The sequence below is a fragment of the Oryzias latipes genome, chromosome 20 (genome assembly GCF_002234675.1).
Source record: "Oryzias latipes chromosome 20, ASM223467v1".
Taxonomy (NCBI): Eukaryota; Metazoa; Chordata; class Actinopteri; order Beloniformes; family Adrianichthyidae; genus Oryzias; species Oryzias latipes.
The window spans coordinates 7,870,294-7,885,674 of NC_019878.2; the positions used below are offsets into that span (position 1 = coordinate 7,870,294).

The 15,381-nt window shown below is 42.0% G+C and overlaps 1 protein-coding gene across 1 annotated transcript; it reads right to left on the minus strand.

Annotated features, from left to right (window-relative positions):
* Positions 1–11,128: 11,128 nt before the first annotated feature.
* On the minus strand, positions 11,129–14,714 carry bambi (BMP and activin membrane bound inhibitor). Its single transcript, XM_004080883.4, has 3 exons — positions 14,185–14,714; positions 12,942–13,223; positions 11,129–12,132 (listed from the first exon to the last, which is right to left on the minus strand). The coding sequence occupies exons 1-3, from the start codon at positions 14,258–14,260 to the stop codon at positions 11,717–11,719; spliced, it is 774 nt and encodes a 257-aa protein (XP_004080931.1). The 5' UTR covers positions 14,261–14,714; the 3' UTR covers positions 11,129–11,716.
* Positions 14,715–15,381: the final 667 nt, after the last annotated feature.

Genomic DNA, 15,381 nt, shown 5'->3' on the forward strand with positions numbered 1-15,381 from the left:
TGATCATAGGTTGATCGCTTCATCCTTGCACCAAGTTCGCCCACAAGTGTCTATACCTGACTCAGCAGTTCAGTTAAGTCAGAAAGTTGTTACGGAAAGAGGTTCTGAGACATAAGTGAGAAGGTCATCCCATTTCAGTCAGACAACTCTTGCAGTAAGAAATATTTATTTGACATTTTTCCACATTCTTTAAGTTGGCATTCACATATTTTCGTTTGGCATAAGGCTCCGTTCAATTCCATAAAACTTCCATAAAATTCCATAAAATTTCCATAAAACTTTCGGGTAACAAAACCCCCCTTTACGGAGCCCACAGGTGGAAGCCGGGGAGGAGGGTGGGGCGAAGAATGAGCGCTGAAGGTAAGAAAGAATGAACAACTGCGCACCTGGCTTAAATAGGACGCTGAGCAGGTGAGTTAATTAACTGAACCGCCCTGGGGTATTTACCTGAAAACACTGCTTCGAGTATCTGCCCGAAATACGATAAATCGTCATTTAATATCAAGACTAAAAACTAACTTGCATATTGTTTTGGAGTTCTTCTCCCCCATCACTATGTCCAGAATCAGAATTAGAATAATTTTATTTTCATATGTACAGCTTTTACACTGACATACGAAATGTGTTCCAGTGCAACCCGAACAAGTTAACAAGTAAGTCTAATAAAGACAACTTTGAGCAGGGTTGACAAATAAAGTCACTAATTTTCAGTATATTAAGTTTCCCAAGTAACTGGTCAAACACCAGCTTCACTTGTAGCAGTTATTAAATAGAAGGTCATGTTTCTTTTAAAAGATCTGACTTTTCAGTTTGCTGGTTAGATGGATTAGTTATCACAAAGGTGGAATAAAAATTCGACCTTAATATTCTGCAGTATTTCAACATTTGTCAAATATTCTCCTGCTATGACCCAAAAATGCATTTATTTGGGCTTTTAAACCTCCTTTGCATCTGAAAACTCTGATGATCCATTTCCATCATACCTGGACTGCTCCAACACATTCCTTAATCTGGACACAGTTCAACAGTTTGGGGGTTAATTCTTGTACTGTACATACAGTAAAACCTTTTTCTCAAATGAGTCACACATCCTAAAAAATAGCCCACGTTGTTCTACAGTCTTTCTGTTATGTGGGTTACTGTTTTATGCAGATTTTTTATTCTTTCATTTGTCAATAAATTTGAAAATTCTGCACCCTTTTTACAAAACCAGCCAAATACAGCAAACATGCTTTTAAAATAAATCAATTTAATGCCAAATAAAGAGTATAAAGTCAAATCCAAGTCCTTCTTCTTGTGTTTTTTGGCAAACAAGCAAAAAGAGATTTCCTCCTCCCACCTGCTTAGAGAAAGTACAACTCTCACAACATGCAATATTGCTTTTACACATCTGTGCAAAATTTAAGCTGCAACCTTCTGCCGCAAAATCAACTTTCATGTACAAAGTCTAAAAGACTCATTGTTATCAGCCGTCAGTTATTTTAGTAGACTTCCTAAACTCTGGTAGAGGCTTTAGCCTTGCTCACACAGAGATGTTGTCAGAAAGATGCAAGCTTCTCTCCTTTCATCCAAGTAAATCCCTGGGATCTACACTTACAATGAAGTCCCATCAGAGCCAGCAATCCAGCTTCAGGTCCCTGGGCTATGCTGCCAGCTCAGGCTGCACGTCCCTGTGAGGTGCACAGAAACTTGGCCGGTTTCCAAGCCAAAAGGCTTTGTTGGGGCCATTTACAGCAGTTCTTAGTACGCACGCAAGCTTTAGAAGGTGGACACACCCTGCAGGCCTCTTCTTCCTATTTCAGAGTGTTTGCCCGAAACTCATCTGTGTGACTGTGTGAGATTTGTGGGGGACATGTTGCACAATTGTTCATCGTAAAGTCCAACTCTGATCAATTTTTTTTGATCTGAAGAACAAACCACTGTTCACACAAAAAGTCAAGGTGCTCTTATTTTTATGTCATTTGTAATCTATGGCAGGGAAGCAGCCAACAATGCAGCACCGTGGAAGCCAGACAACAAGAAGGATTCTCCATCTTGAAAAGAGGTCCTCCTTTAAAAAGTGGTTGGCTCCACCCCTTACCAAACCAACCCAATTATTAGTCAATATCAAATCCTAAGAAACAAAAGAACATTGACGTGCATTTTACTTGTAACAAATTCAACATAAACAAAAACATGTCTTTAATTTAACAACAATCTTTAAACAAAAATGCAAAATGTAAAACGGGCCTGTAAAAGAAAACCAAAAGAGTATGTGGGTCCACTTCCTGACAACAGGAAGTAAACCAGGAAGTAAACAAATAAAACACTGAGAAAAACCAAGATCTGGGGGGTATTCCAGAAAACATGTTTAAACTACCCTGACTTTAACCCTGAACTCTGGCTGAAATCCGCATGAACTTGCTTACTCTGGGTATGTTGGTTCCAAAAGACCAGATATCAGTTAGCGTAATTACGCTCGACGTGGTAACCCTGGGTTGATGCGTGTGTACGGCACGTACATGAAGACATTCTCAATGGATCACAGATTTCCAGAGTCACCATGGAAACGCGTGGAGAAAAAAAGAGAGCGCTATACTTCAGTGAGACAGAGTCTGAGATTTTAATGGCGGCATATGAAGATTATACACCCATCAAAAAAAGTAATACGCCTGCATCATCAAAAGAGCTTGGAGAAAAAGAACGGACAAAGTAAACGCACCAGTTTTTATCTCATTTGTATTTTCATTATGACACACATATATATATATAACTTATCCAACTTAAATGAATTGATTCAATTGGTAATAAGTACTTGAGTTCAATTTATTCAACCTAATTTATTATGTATATCCAACTCAATATTTTTTTTACAACTCAAATTTACATATTTATCTAACTAAATGTTATATTACTCCAATTCAATTAAATGTTTTTTCCATCTTAATTTATTGTACTTCTTGAACTCTCATATGGCTAAGTTTGAGGCAGCAGATATTCCCATTTTTATAACATTAAAATGAATGATTTAATGTGGATTTACAATGTGAAGAAGGCAATCTTTAATCATGACTATAACTAAAATTTCAGTTCATACAGCGAGATACAGAACTAGTAGTGTGCTAAATAGCCTCATCATCCTCTCCCTCCCTCTCAATGGTGCAGAAAGAATTAAACATAACAGGACAAATAACTGGGCAATACACAGTAAAACAGCTAAACAACTAAACACATTTGGTCAAAAACCCAAACTTAAACCCCAATCCTTCCAGACAGGCAAAGGGAATGGTATCCCACAATCCCTTGTGGTGCCGATCTAACAGCAGCACCAAAGTTACACCTACTTAATTGAATTAATTTGAATGAAAGGAAAATAACTGTCTGATAACTACGTGTTATTTTTAGGAAGACTAAACTCCAAAAAATGATTTATCTTAACTGAATTAAATAATTAAGTTAGATCAAAGTAAAAAGGTTTGTCTTTCCAACATCCATACGTGGTCTTCTTACCCTCTCATGGTGGAAAAAGTATTATCTGAGCTTCTTCATCCATTAAATTTTCTTCAAATGGACATGCCATGCTGCTTCACCTCTCTGAAAACAAACTAACCTTCAACTACACCTGCTCCAGACCAGGTTATGTTCAGAGCATGAGTTGCTATGGCAACTTGACATACCCTGAAACATAACTCCATTTTTGGAACCAAAAGCTGAGGTTATCAACTTCCTTAGCCTCAAACTTACCGTGGTAACAAGCATAACCTGCTTTCTGGAATACCCCCCAGGTGACTACAGACAACTAAACAAAGTGAATTGCAATAGTTCTTGGAACCTTACAGCTGAACAGTGTGTGCAACCACTGACACCTTATTAAGCTTTCACACCGTGACAGACGTGTGCTCTATCACATTACTTTCCCCCTCTCAGGAAGCTGCCATTTTGGGAAATCGTGGTAAGTTGTCCGCCATGGTGTTGATTCTTCCAGCCTTGTGGCGTGTGCTGACACTGAAAGGTTGTAAGGCAAGGTAGCATCTCCTAATTCTGGAGTTAGGATCCGTCATAGTTTTGATTCATTGCAGCGCTCTGTGATCTGACTTCAGATCAAATTCTCGCCCCTGGAGATAATATTTAAACAAGAGAAAAGGCAACCATTTATCTCAGTCACGTCCAGAGTCTCAAATTTACGCAACATGTGCTTGAGACTGATTAAATCTCCGCACCAGGCCTTGGTTTGTGGATGACATGGTGTTGTCTGGATTCCTTTGATGCCCAGTTCTTTATGCAGTGGTAACATCAGGTTGGAGTCAAAGTTGGCTCCTTGATCAGTCAGGATTTTGCTTGGCACTCCTACACAAGAAAAAGGTTTTGACAGTGAAGCCAGGCATCATCCTATTCATCCATCCCTCATCAGTTCCCCTTAAACAACAGATGGAGCGGCGACCGTCCTTGTCATGACAAGGAGGACGAGCTCCATCACAGAATCAACTTCCCACGCAACGTCTACTGGAGCATCCTACCAACAAGGTCCAACACCCCCCTGCCTGCGGATGTCTACTCGCTACCGCTAACACAATCTCTGCTCCCAGGCTGTTTTGCTTTTAATTTCTTTTTAGCTTCATTGAAACACAAATTTGCCATTTGTCATCTTCAGACAGAGACGTTTAACTTCAAGAGGCCCACTCTGTCCTCTAAACATTCCCAACATTATTATTTTTCTTTTGGGCCAGATTTATATCTCAATGTTAACAACTCACTGGGGTAAATGTTTAGACGGGATGGGGGGGCTAATGAGGACATGCGCTAAAGCTGCAGTTTTATCCCATGGAAGGAAATGAAGAGGCTAAATATTTAGGTTACGTCTTATTCCAGCGGATATCTATCAACGCAGAGGATGATTTGTCTGAACGGTAATGAACATTTCACTGTGAGACACTTTGTCTTATTTTTTGGCTCTGGAATAAAAGTTTGTTTTTGTTTTCTGGAATGTCTCTATTTGTTTGTGGTTAGGGAATTATAAGGAGCCTTTAAGTATCAGGGATGCGCTTTAAACTTTGGCCAATTCACAAGATGATTTGCAAAAATTTAAAGGCCCACGCCAATGGAAATGATGTATTTGGTGTTTGTAGCATGTTGTTGTGGCATTTTTCTGATGATGGAGGACATATATAAAGAAAACTAAGTTTTAATTGCATTTCTGAGTACGTCTTTGTTCAAATTGTTGTGAATCAGGAGCAGATGAGAAAATGCCACCAATACAGTATGAAGCAGTTTGATTTTGTCACAGTTTTTAGCTAACTTGACTAAGTTGGTTTAAAGGGTTTTTTCTGGGTAATTTTTTTCTATTTTTAAATTAAATAATCTTTTTTTTTTTAGTAGTTTCCTGCTGACAGAAGCAGGAAACCTATCATGCTGACTGCTTAAACCATGCAAGATTTTTAAAAATCGCAAGTTTTTTTCATAAATGTCACAGTCTTGCAGCTCAAGCAGAGGAATCATGTCAGAGTTAAAAGTTTGAGTCTTCGCATTTTTTGCTACTTTAGCATACTTGTGCTTCATAAAGTACAGCTACTGCCCTCTAGTGTTTGGCGGGGATATAACAGATTCTAAGACAAGACTAAATGCTGATTAAAGCACACTTTCTAGTCACGTCAGTCGATGCAGAAACTAATTCTGGTTTAACTTTGAAGGAAAAACTAGGGCAAACTCCCTCCTGACATCCAAGCCAAGTTTTTTTTCTCCGTTGTTTCTAAAGTGAGTGCATACATCTCATACATAATCATGTCTTATCTTCTCACAGTTTGTCTCAAAGGTTGCCATATTTCAGACTATTTTAAGTAAACAGTTTACTTCATCACCACAAAAAGGTGGCATACAGCTCTTTTTTGTCCAATTTCTCTCCATTTGCCTGCTTTTTGAATGCATTCAAATTGTATTGGAGACGGTTAGCATAAAATCAGTGGAATGTGCATACACATTTGGTGAGCATCACTGACTGTATACTGTTTAACCCTTGTGCTATCTTATGGGGTCCAGATGACCCCACCCTTACATTGACGTGTTCTCCCTACCATGACAAAGGTGGATAAAGGTGGAAAGATTTCATGTAATCCATGGACACCAGTGAAGATCACAAATCATTGAAGAAAAATGGTTCAGCGCACTGTCTTGTGGGGTCCAAGTGACCCCACTCCCAATTTTAAAGTGCCTTGGATAACACAAGGGATACGGACTGGAGGGGGCTGCATGGTAGTGAATTGGTTAGCCTGGTGCGAATCCCGGCTTTGACCTTTCTTTGAGGATGTTTTCTGTGAGCACTTCGGTTTCCTCCCACAGTCCAAAAACATGCTTCATATGTTCATTGACCCTAAATTGAACGTAAGTGTGTGTGATTCTGTGGCCTTGCTGGCGACCTGTCCAAGGTGTACCCCGCCTTTGCCCAACAGTAGCCAGGACAGGTTCCAGCCACCCTGTGACCCCAAAAGTCTATGGGGTTTTGGCTCTTGGAGCCAGCAGGTACTTCCTATTTGGAATGCAAGGTGGGAAGGGTCACTCAGTCCAGTTTGGGGTCATCTATGATAGCACAAGGGTTATGAGACTGCTCATATGAGAAGAGATTCTGTTCTTATAACTGAAGTTGAATATTTGCCCAAGATTGTGAATAGACAACAGAAGGTTTATTATGTAAACAATCCACAGAGATTTATTTGGTTATTATTGATTTTCTAAAATCTAAAATACTGTTTCTATATATTTCTGAACCCAGAGAGGATTATTTATTTTTTACTGATTTCATAAAGAGTGTTATTATAGGGAGCCAGTTTAGCTCATGCTAGGGAGCCAGTTTAGCTCGTGCTGGTTTGCGGCGCCTTCCGTCCGTGAAACCCGGGTTCGACTCCAGGCTGCTCCCTGTTCCCTTCTCTACCTCTGCCGGTTCCAAGCCCGGTTAGAGAAGGTTGCGTCAGGAAGGGCATCCGGCGTAAAAAAACATTGCCAAATTTACCATGCGACTTGTTCGCTGTGGCGACCCCTGATGGGAGAAGCCGAAAGTGGAAGAAGAATAAAGAGTGTTATTATATATTTGCTGATTATTATAAACATTTTTTTTTTGGTGAAGAACCCAGAGAGGAGTATTTGATATCAGATTGGGTTATTACTATTTGGTTAGGTGTGGCTTTTTTTGTGGCAGTTTACATCAGTTTTACAAAAAGTGTGACTGTCACACTTTTTCATTTTCAAACTGACCCTGGCCCCCGATTAGAGAATATGGAAACGTCAAGTGGCCCTCGCTGGAAAAAGTTTGCGGGACCCCTGATCTATAACCATGTTCAGGTGTTAACTGGTTCCATGTGTGTTGACACTTCATATATTGTTCCACAGTCTCCTGGTGCCCAGATTGGCTTCTTCAGGTCCTTTACCAGAGCAGAGAGGTGAAAAGGAAAGGTGGGATCACAGGTAGTGGGTTGCAGTTGCTTTCAAAGAAACCAGGGACAGCTGGTCGCCCCATCAATCTGTACGGGAAAAGACGTGCATTATAAGACAAAGACATTCACGGTGTGAGTCTAAAGAAGAATTTATTTTAAATAGATGTGTTACAGAGAGAAAAATGGGCTTATTAACACATGTTATATAGAGATATAATAGCAGTTGTAAAGCTATTGTCTATTAGCAACCACGCAGGGATCGACCCGTACTGGTGCTGCCGATATTTAGGTTGTCCAGGGCCAAGGAGGGTCGTAGAGAGGAGCGGTTGGTTCAAGGGCACAGGTTTGTCTTGTAGTTCCTTTGAGGGTATTGAAAATGGAACATATATTGTTGTGGGGGTGGTAAGTGCATTGAGAAGTATTTGCAAGGCTTTTGTGAGTTTTGCCCACTTATGACGGTCTGTGGGTGTAAAACGTGCACAGGGCATGGAAGGAGCATGCACTTATGTCAATAGAACTTACATGGCAGTCCACAGGATTTGAGGGGATTGTAAAAATAGAAATGTGCACGACACATCTGTGTCTCACTTTCTTCACCCTTACTTACCTTTGCATGTGGTATAAAGGCCGTGTCAAACAGCCCCTACTTATATTTCGTGCATTTTCCACGTATAAAATTGAGATCTTTGGTGATACAAGCGTGATATATGTAATTCATAAGTGTTTCTTGGCTTCATCATTCGTTGATGTGTGCGGATGTCTGTCGAGGGTTCCGGCCGATAGGTCTTTTTACGTGTTGAGAGGATGTACATATTGCCAAAATTTGTGGTCGGTTGAAAATTACATAGCTTATTTTACGTGGTTTATACGCAATTATTATGCAAATCTTGTGCAAATCTTGTGCAATTGTGCATGACTTTCATACACAAATTTGTGGACGACGTATGTCAAACAGACTTTTCACACGAAGTACCACCAATGTATAACTTTTGTATCATATTCACTAATGATTTGCATATACACAGCACAATAATCGTGCACGGTTCATGTTATACGTTAATTTTCATTGGTACTTCTTCCATGGTTGCAATCTGTGAGGATTAAACATAAATACCACAATTTTTCTCACTTTTTCCGCGTATGTTCACATATTACCCATTTTCAGCTGTTCAATGTGAGCAAAATGTATGTAGTGGCTGTGTGACACGGCCTTCACTGCACTTCCAGCGGTTTGGTCCACTCTGAAGGGTGCAGTGTGAAAGCAAACCAAAGCAACCAAATAGCAGCAGGTAACATGTTCATCCTCACAATATCATCAAACTTTTCCGTAAGTCTCACCTCTTCAGTTTTGCAGTGTTTCATTGTTTTCTTGTACCACACTGTACTTCCATTATTGGGGGGGGACCCTCACACTTATTTGTTCTGCACCAGAGTTCAGGTTGAGTTTTCACAACTACCAAACAAAGCTATGAAACCTGGCGTGAGCTGAACCTGCCAGTGCGGATGGACCCTAAGTGTCACACTGATGAATGAGCCTAAAGGGAAGTCTAAAGAAAACAGGCGACACATTAGGCTTCCACAGGTGAGCAGAGGGAGTTATTATTGTTCCAGGGGTAATAGTCCTGGGGGAGCGGCGAGCATGAGCTGAAGCTTTGCAAATCTAAGATGCTGTTAAGTAGTTAGCTGCTAATAGTGTTTTCCTGTCCTGTCCAGGAATAGGGGAATGCTCTCAGCCCAGACGCTCTTCAGCCAAGTGGACCTCCACTTCCTTCCAGGATGCCTTGCCTGTGGTTGCCGAGGTAACCACCAGGGCCATAAGGTGTGAACGTTTAAAGCCAAGCACCCCCCTTGCCCACCCTCCAATTGTGCAGTGTGTTGGACACCAACTGTTTGTGCCACTGCTACGTTCAGAGAAGCTTTCCTAGAAATGTAAATTTACAGACAAGATTTGGAAACCGAGGACCGGCGACAGAGACCTGACCTCGACCCGCAAACAATCTCCCAGAATTCACCCTGTTCAGTGCACATTTTGCACAAAACTGGTTGAAAGGGAGTGTTCCCTTGTTTATCACGGGAGTTACGTTCTAAAAATAACTCGCAAAAGGGGTGAAATCCATGAAGTAGGATAGATGTTTTTTAGGCTTTTCTCAGACAGACATCAATGTTTTCACTCTGTTCTCTCTTTAAACTCTTAAAGTTCAAACTGCCTTAGAAAACTTTTTCCAGGACTGTAGGATAAAAATAAAAGCTCTGATTTGATGTAACTGTGGCAAACTGGACGCAATTTGTACAGGACACGTAGCTAAGAGGAGACTGATTGACAAGGTCTACAGCCAATCAGGACGCAGAACACAATGTGCTGTTAAAGAAGAAACAAAAAAACGCACAGCTGAACAAAAAGTCCATGTAAGAGACCATTGTGTACAAATCTGACACAAACAGAGTCAAACAATCCTGTCGAATCTCTCAGAGTGGGACCGTGCTTGAATACTGGAAAGATTTAGAAGCTAATCACTTTCTGAGCTAAGGATTATGTTTCATGAGAGCTTTTGGGGTTTTTGTTGGATGTCTTTCAGATGTTTTTGTTTAAAAGAAAATAGAATTTTCAGGCAGAAATTTTCATGTTTAAAAAAAAAAACATTTTTTTTTTTGGGATGGGTCTCCACTCACAGGTTAGTCACTCAGCCACACACATATTGTTATATGCTGCTACTTTAAGACCCACTCTGATACAAAAAGGTGATTTTCATGTTCTTGTAACTTTTTTTCTGAAAGAGGACATTTATAAAAACCATTTAGCTTAAAATGACATTCCTGTGTATTTCTTTATTCAAATCGTGAACCAGGAGCAGACGACAAAACTTCTGTTTGATAAAGGAATTATTTGTGACATAGCCGTACGCTGGGCAGAGCAAAGTCTTCCTGCTCCTCTACAATCGGATCCACTAGCAGACAAACAGATCCATAAACGTCTTCATTTTTTCCCGTCTGGAATCTGGATCTAAACGGTTCGGCTGGAAAGCCCCATTATTGCTCGCCATTTTTGTTGGGCCACTAATGTTAGGCTGGGGGTGTGAGGGGCTGGAAGCTAGTGGGAGAGAGTGTAAACAGAGAGCTCTCAGCAGTGGGGAGAGGGAAGGGGGACAGGGTTGCTCCGAGCCAACCGTTGAGACGCACATTTCTAATGATTTTGGTTAAAAACGACATAATCAGAAAAGAGCACTGGGAAAGTTTGGAACTAGATCAAAAGGTGATGGGAGTGGGACTTTAAGTTGGAGAAGGCAGGAGTTTGAGGAAAAGCAACAAGATTGAAGGTATAAGAAAACGTTTCCACATATTTTGAAGAGAGATGCAATGAGATCATGCATAGAGGGGGCTGATGCTAAACTTTTGGGACACTTTCAAATAAAGTAGAATCTGCTCCTTTTCTAAGTAAAAAGTTAAAATATATATATATATATATATATATATATATATATATATATATATATATATATATATATATATATATATATATATACACACTTAAATTAACTATGTAAATTGCAAATATTTAAATAAATTTAGAACTTCACAGTCTACTCAGACTGTCAATAACATCCATGTCCAAAAAAGTTTAGACGTTTTAAAAATCTCTCCTCAGGCAGTCTGTCAAACTAAAAAAGGCAGATCACCTGAAATGTGTAAAAAATTATCTTAATAATACAAAAAAAGGCAAGAACAAATCCTGACATAAATAAAAGTCACCTTTAATGGAAGTTTTTCTTTCACACGCACACAATCGAGCTTTCCGTCCGAAAGATGCTGCACATTCACCCAGAACAGGACACACACAGGTCAGATTCATCAGACAAAAATAGATAGATATATTTAGAATCTTTACATTAACCTTGAATCATGAAACGTACAGAGGAGTGTGCACGCCTACAGTCACAACACTGGGTTTGTTTCAACTCCTCCTTTGTGTCGTACCCTGCTGTCAGTGTAAAAAAAATCTTGTTTTAAGCAACTTTTTGTTTCTCACAAGTGTGCAAATAAGACAAATTTGGAATCCTTCAGCGCTCAGTGTAGATAGTCCAGGATCCTCAGACTCCTCCCACTCAGGTCCCTCAAGTTTGAAAAAAATCAGCAGCTCCATGCTGCTTTGCCTTTCATTTTCAAGTAAAGTGCTCCTCCAGCAAGAACCACACGGCATGAGATCAGTCTCGTATTGTTTCACCACTGGTTTAAAAGAAAAGAAAATGAAACCAAAGGTCCAACGGATGAAGAACATTGGAATGTCTTTGAAGGCAGAAGCATAACGTCCCAGCAGGACCTCATACGAACTCCAGCTTGCCGTGGCCGCTGTACATCCCCCAATGCACCAGAGACAGGATCTTTTCATTGCTCGGGTCGGCCTGCCGCATCTTGTCACAGGTCAGGCAGCAGTTCTCGTGGCCCGTCACAGGCACCATGCACTCCAGGTCCAGCTTGGCCACGTGACCCTTCTTGGTGTGGTGGCCATGGAAGCTGTAGTGGAGCCGCGACAGCATCTGCTGCCGCTGGTCCTGCAGCCGCTTGTTCTCGCTGCGCAGCATCCGCAGCGCCAGCATGATGAGCAGCACCAGGATGAGGCCGCCGGCGATGGGCACGGCGATCACCGCCGCCCTGAACCACACCTCCTTGGCCGAGCCCAACTCTTGAACCCGCGTCACTAGGTTCCTGTTGTTGCCGTCTGCCTGGTATCGGCCGTCTGCGCAGACAAAACAGCAGGTCAGACACACAGCTGCTGCTTGATGTCAGCTTTTAATCATGAAGCCAGTCTCATCTGAACTAATTCCAGAAGCAGGAAGAGCAGCTCTCTTGAGCTACGGTCACTCCGCCCTCGGTAACACGCGTGCGTACACGCGACCACTTACAACGAAAAGTGTAAAAACCGCATATATGCTTGTTTGACGCTTCTGTGTTCAAAATTCCTGAATTCGCACGAAGCTACAAAATTTTCTAGAACCGTTTTCAGGCTCTACAAACAAAACACAAATCTATTGAAGACACATTTGACCAATCAGGAACTGGGATTTGGTGGAACTACTGGGTGGACGGCCTCCCTTTTGATACACAAAAGGGCCAACTGTTTGAAAATTGATCATGGAGAATTTACTCATTAATAATGGGCCGAATGCCCAGTGTGAATGTAGCTCCCCTCCTTCAAACTCTGCTATTTCTACCCAACATGCAGACATTGGAGGCACAAAGTTAGTAGGAAACGCAATAAAACACACTTCCAAGCACTCATGGGTAAACTAGCTGCTCCCTGCCTGTTCTGGCACAGCGCAGCAGCTCATGAAAACTCCAGGCAAAGTTTTGTTAAGCTGGAAAATAGGAAAAAACAACTTGTGTCTCCATAAACATCAAGCGTTTCCTGACCCCTAAAGAGCCATGCATCCCTGCTGAAGCTGAGAATGAACCAACAAATAAGAGAAACCACAGAGTTCTGTCCAAATCCATCCTTTTCCACAGGTTAAGCGTTGCGGTTCGACTCCCCCGAATTTCCTTGCTCACCTGCAGAGTCCTTGGTGTGGGCCAGGTCGTGCAGGCCTCTGTAGTTGCACATGTCGTCGTGGCAGCACTCCAGCACCAAAGCCCCGCTGAGGCCGTCGGCAGCAGTGGCGGCTCTCCGGCTGCTGCAGGCGTCGGCGGCGCCTGCCTCCAGGCACCCGTGGGTGAGGGGGGAGTTTGCGTTGAGCGGGTCGAGGACCCTGGTGAAGCAGGCGTTGGCCTCCGACTTGCACATGTAGCCCGTGGCCACACAGTGCGGCGCGTCACAGTAACACCTTATTTCCCCTGAAAGATTACAAACAAACCAACAAAAAAGTCCACTTTAATTTCAGGCAATAAGCAGCCAGGTAAGCCCCCACCCCCCTGCTTTTGTCCCATTATAGAACAGAGAAAATGCAGCTTCTAATTAGCGGTTGCTCTCAGAATGAAAACATGCAACCAGGAAGATGAAGGGGGGTGGAGGTCTGGAGCGCCCTGCAGGATCTCCGTCTCCCCTCCCCAGCACACACGCAAGGCTTCACTTGTGGTCAGGACTGGGGTGTGGTGGGAAGGGGGTGGCAGAGTGCTCCGAGGTCCCATCTGAAGAGCGCTCCAGCAACCTTATCATTAAGGCTTCCTGCTTCCAAGAGCTGCTCATTTCTGCACAGACCTTAAATCAGCGCCTGCGCTCACATGGCAGATTGGCCTAAAATAACCTCAGAAAAAGAGCAAACAGAGGCGTTTTAGAGCCCCCCCCCCCCTCAACTCAAAGTGAGCGTTTGAGAGGGCAGCAGCGCATTCATCAGATCAGTGTTTTCCCTGTGAATGATTGGAGCGGCAGGGCTCAGGCAGGTCATTTGGAGAATATTTCATTAGGAAGGAGAGGCCCCTTTGTGGGCAGGGGGAGAGGGAGCAGGAGGGGGGCAGAACTGCTTTCCTTTTAGCCCTTATGTTAATATTAATGGGAGCCACAAAGCTGAGTTGTGATTGAGGTCAAACTAAGATAAAGAGTTCAGAAAGTGATAGGAATCTAACTTTTTAAGGCAACTTTTACACTATTTAGGACTAATTTATCCCTAATAATAGCCCAGGAAGGTACATTCTGGTTTTAAATCCTCAAAGTTAGATCAGATCATCAGATTTGGGTTGTTTAGAACCTTCAGCGTGAAGTATGCCATGTTAGGTTGAGGTGCAGCTCGGTTTTTATCAGCTTCAAACAGTTTGAAACAAAAACACGCCTTGTCAGCAGAGCAAAGTCGAGACCTACCTTTGGTGAGGAGGATGGCCATGGCACACAGTTCCAGTTGTAGCCAGATGGAAACGAAACTGGACTGGCGATCCATTTACTCCAGGTTGGTGCGCCGCGGAGCGTCCTGTATTTCCAGTGGCAGAGGCAGGGGCGCGCGCGCTGAGCAGGGAGCAGAGCTACGGCGACAAACGAGGCATTTTGAGCTGAAACACGACAGCTCACGAGGCCGACGGGGACGCCGGGAGACCAAATTCACCCAGAAACGTTTCCCCTTTCCGCATGGAAGCGAGAGAAAAAACTGGCCGACTTATTTTTTGTGAAAGTGGCCCGACATTACATGAAAACAAAAACAACCGTATTTCTTCAAGTCCGAAAGTGTACTCCGGTGAAGAAATAGTTACTCTGTCTCCACGTCTCCGCGAGAGCGAGTGTACGGGAGCATCACGTCTGTATTCCTGGTTAGTAAGACGGTCCAAAGAGAACAAGTCCGCCGGAGGACCGATGACTGGATTCAGACCTGTGGCACTCTCGGAACCCCCGAAGAAATAGCTGTGTTCAAGCGACGCCCCGCCCTCATCCACCTGATTGGTCAGATAACAAGCTAAGTGTATGAACTGCACGTGTGACAACACAACTTCCGTTTAAGTTCTTTCAAAATAATACACATCTAAGGTTTAAACAAATCCATGTCCTGTTGTCAGTATTTTAATTTAGTTAATATTATTATTTCATTTTACTCTTAAAAAAGTATATACAATTATATTTAAAAAATAAACAATAGCTAAATAAAATAAATGATCTATTTTGTGTTCAATTAAAACTGGGAAAACACTGTGGGGAATTACTGTCTACTGTTGGTTTCCTAATTCCTTCGTTTTTGGGGGTTGTTATTTTTGAATGTTTATCCCACTTTTTTTTATCTAAAAACATTTGTTTTCTCATTTATATCCTTAAAATGTATACTGGGTTAACGTTTATGCATGAAAAAATCAAGTGCATGCCCAAAAAAATCTATTCAAATCATATCCTTATGCATTTTTTCACTCACCTACGCATTTCATGGCAATATTATCTTATAATTGAAACAACAATAGAGTAACAAAGTATTGGATCACAGCAAATAAGACAAATTTTGCATGGCTCTGAAGTGGTTTGTGCTTTCCTTTTTTTAAAGTGTATTTATTACAGCAATAGAAATTCCCGAAGTGTTTTTTA

Excerpts from the sequence above, each read along its gene's own strand:
- bambi (XM_004080883.4), bottom strand. The coding sequence starts at position 14,260 with ATGGATCGCCAGTCCAGTTTCGTTTCCATCTGGCTACAACTGGAACTG. Across the intron at positions 13,224-14,184 it reads GGCCATCCTCCTCACCAAAG|GGGAAATAAGGTGTTACTGT; the intron begins GTAGGTCTCGAC and ends GTAATCTTTCAG. Across the intron at positions 12,133-12,941 it reads CCACACCAAGGACTCTGCAG|ACGGCCGATACCAGGCAGAC; the intron begins GTGAGCAAGGAA and ends TTGTCTGCGCAG.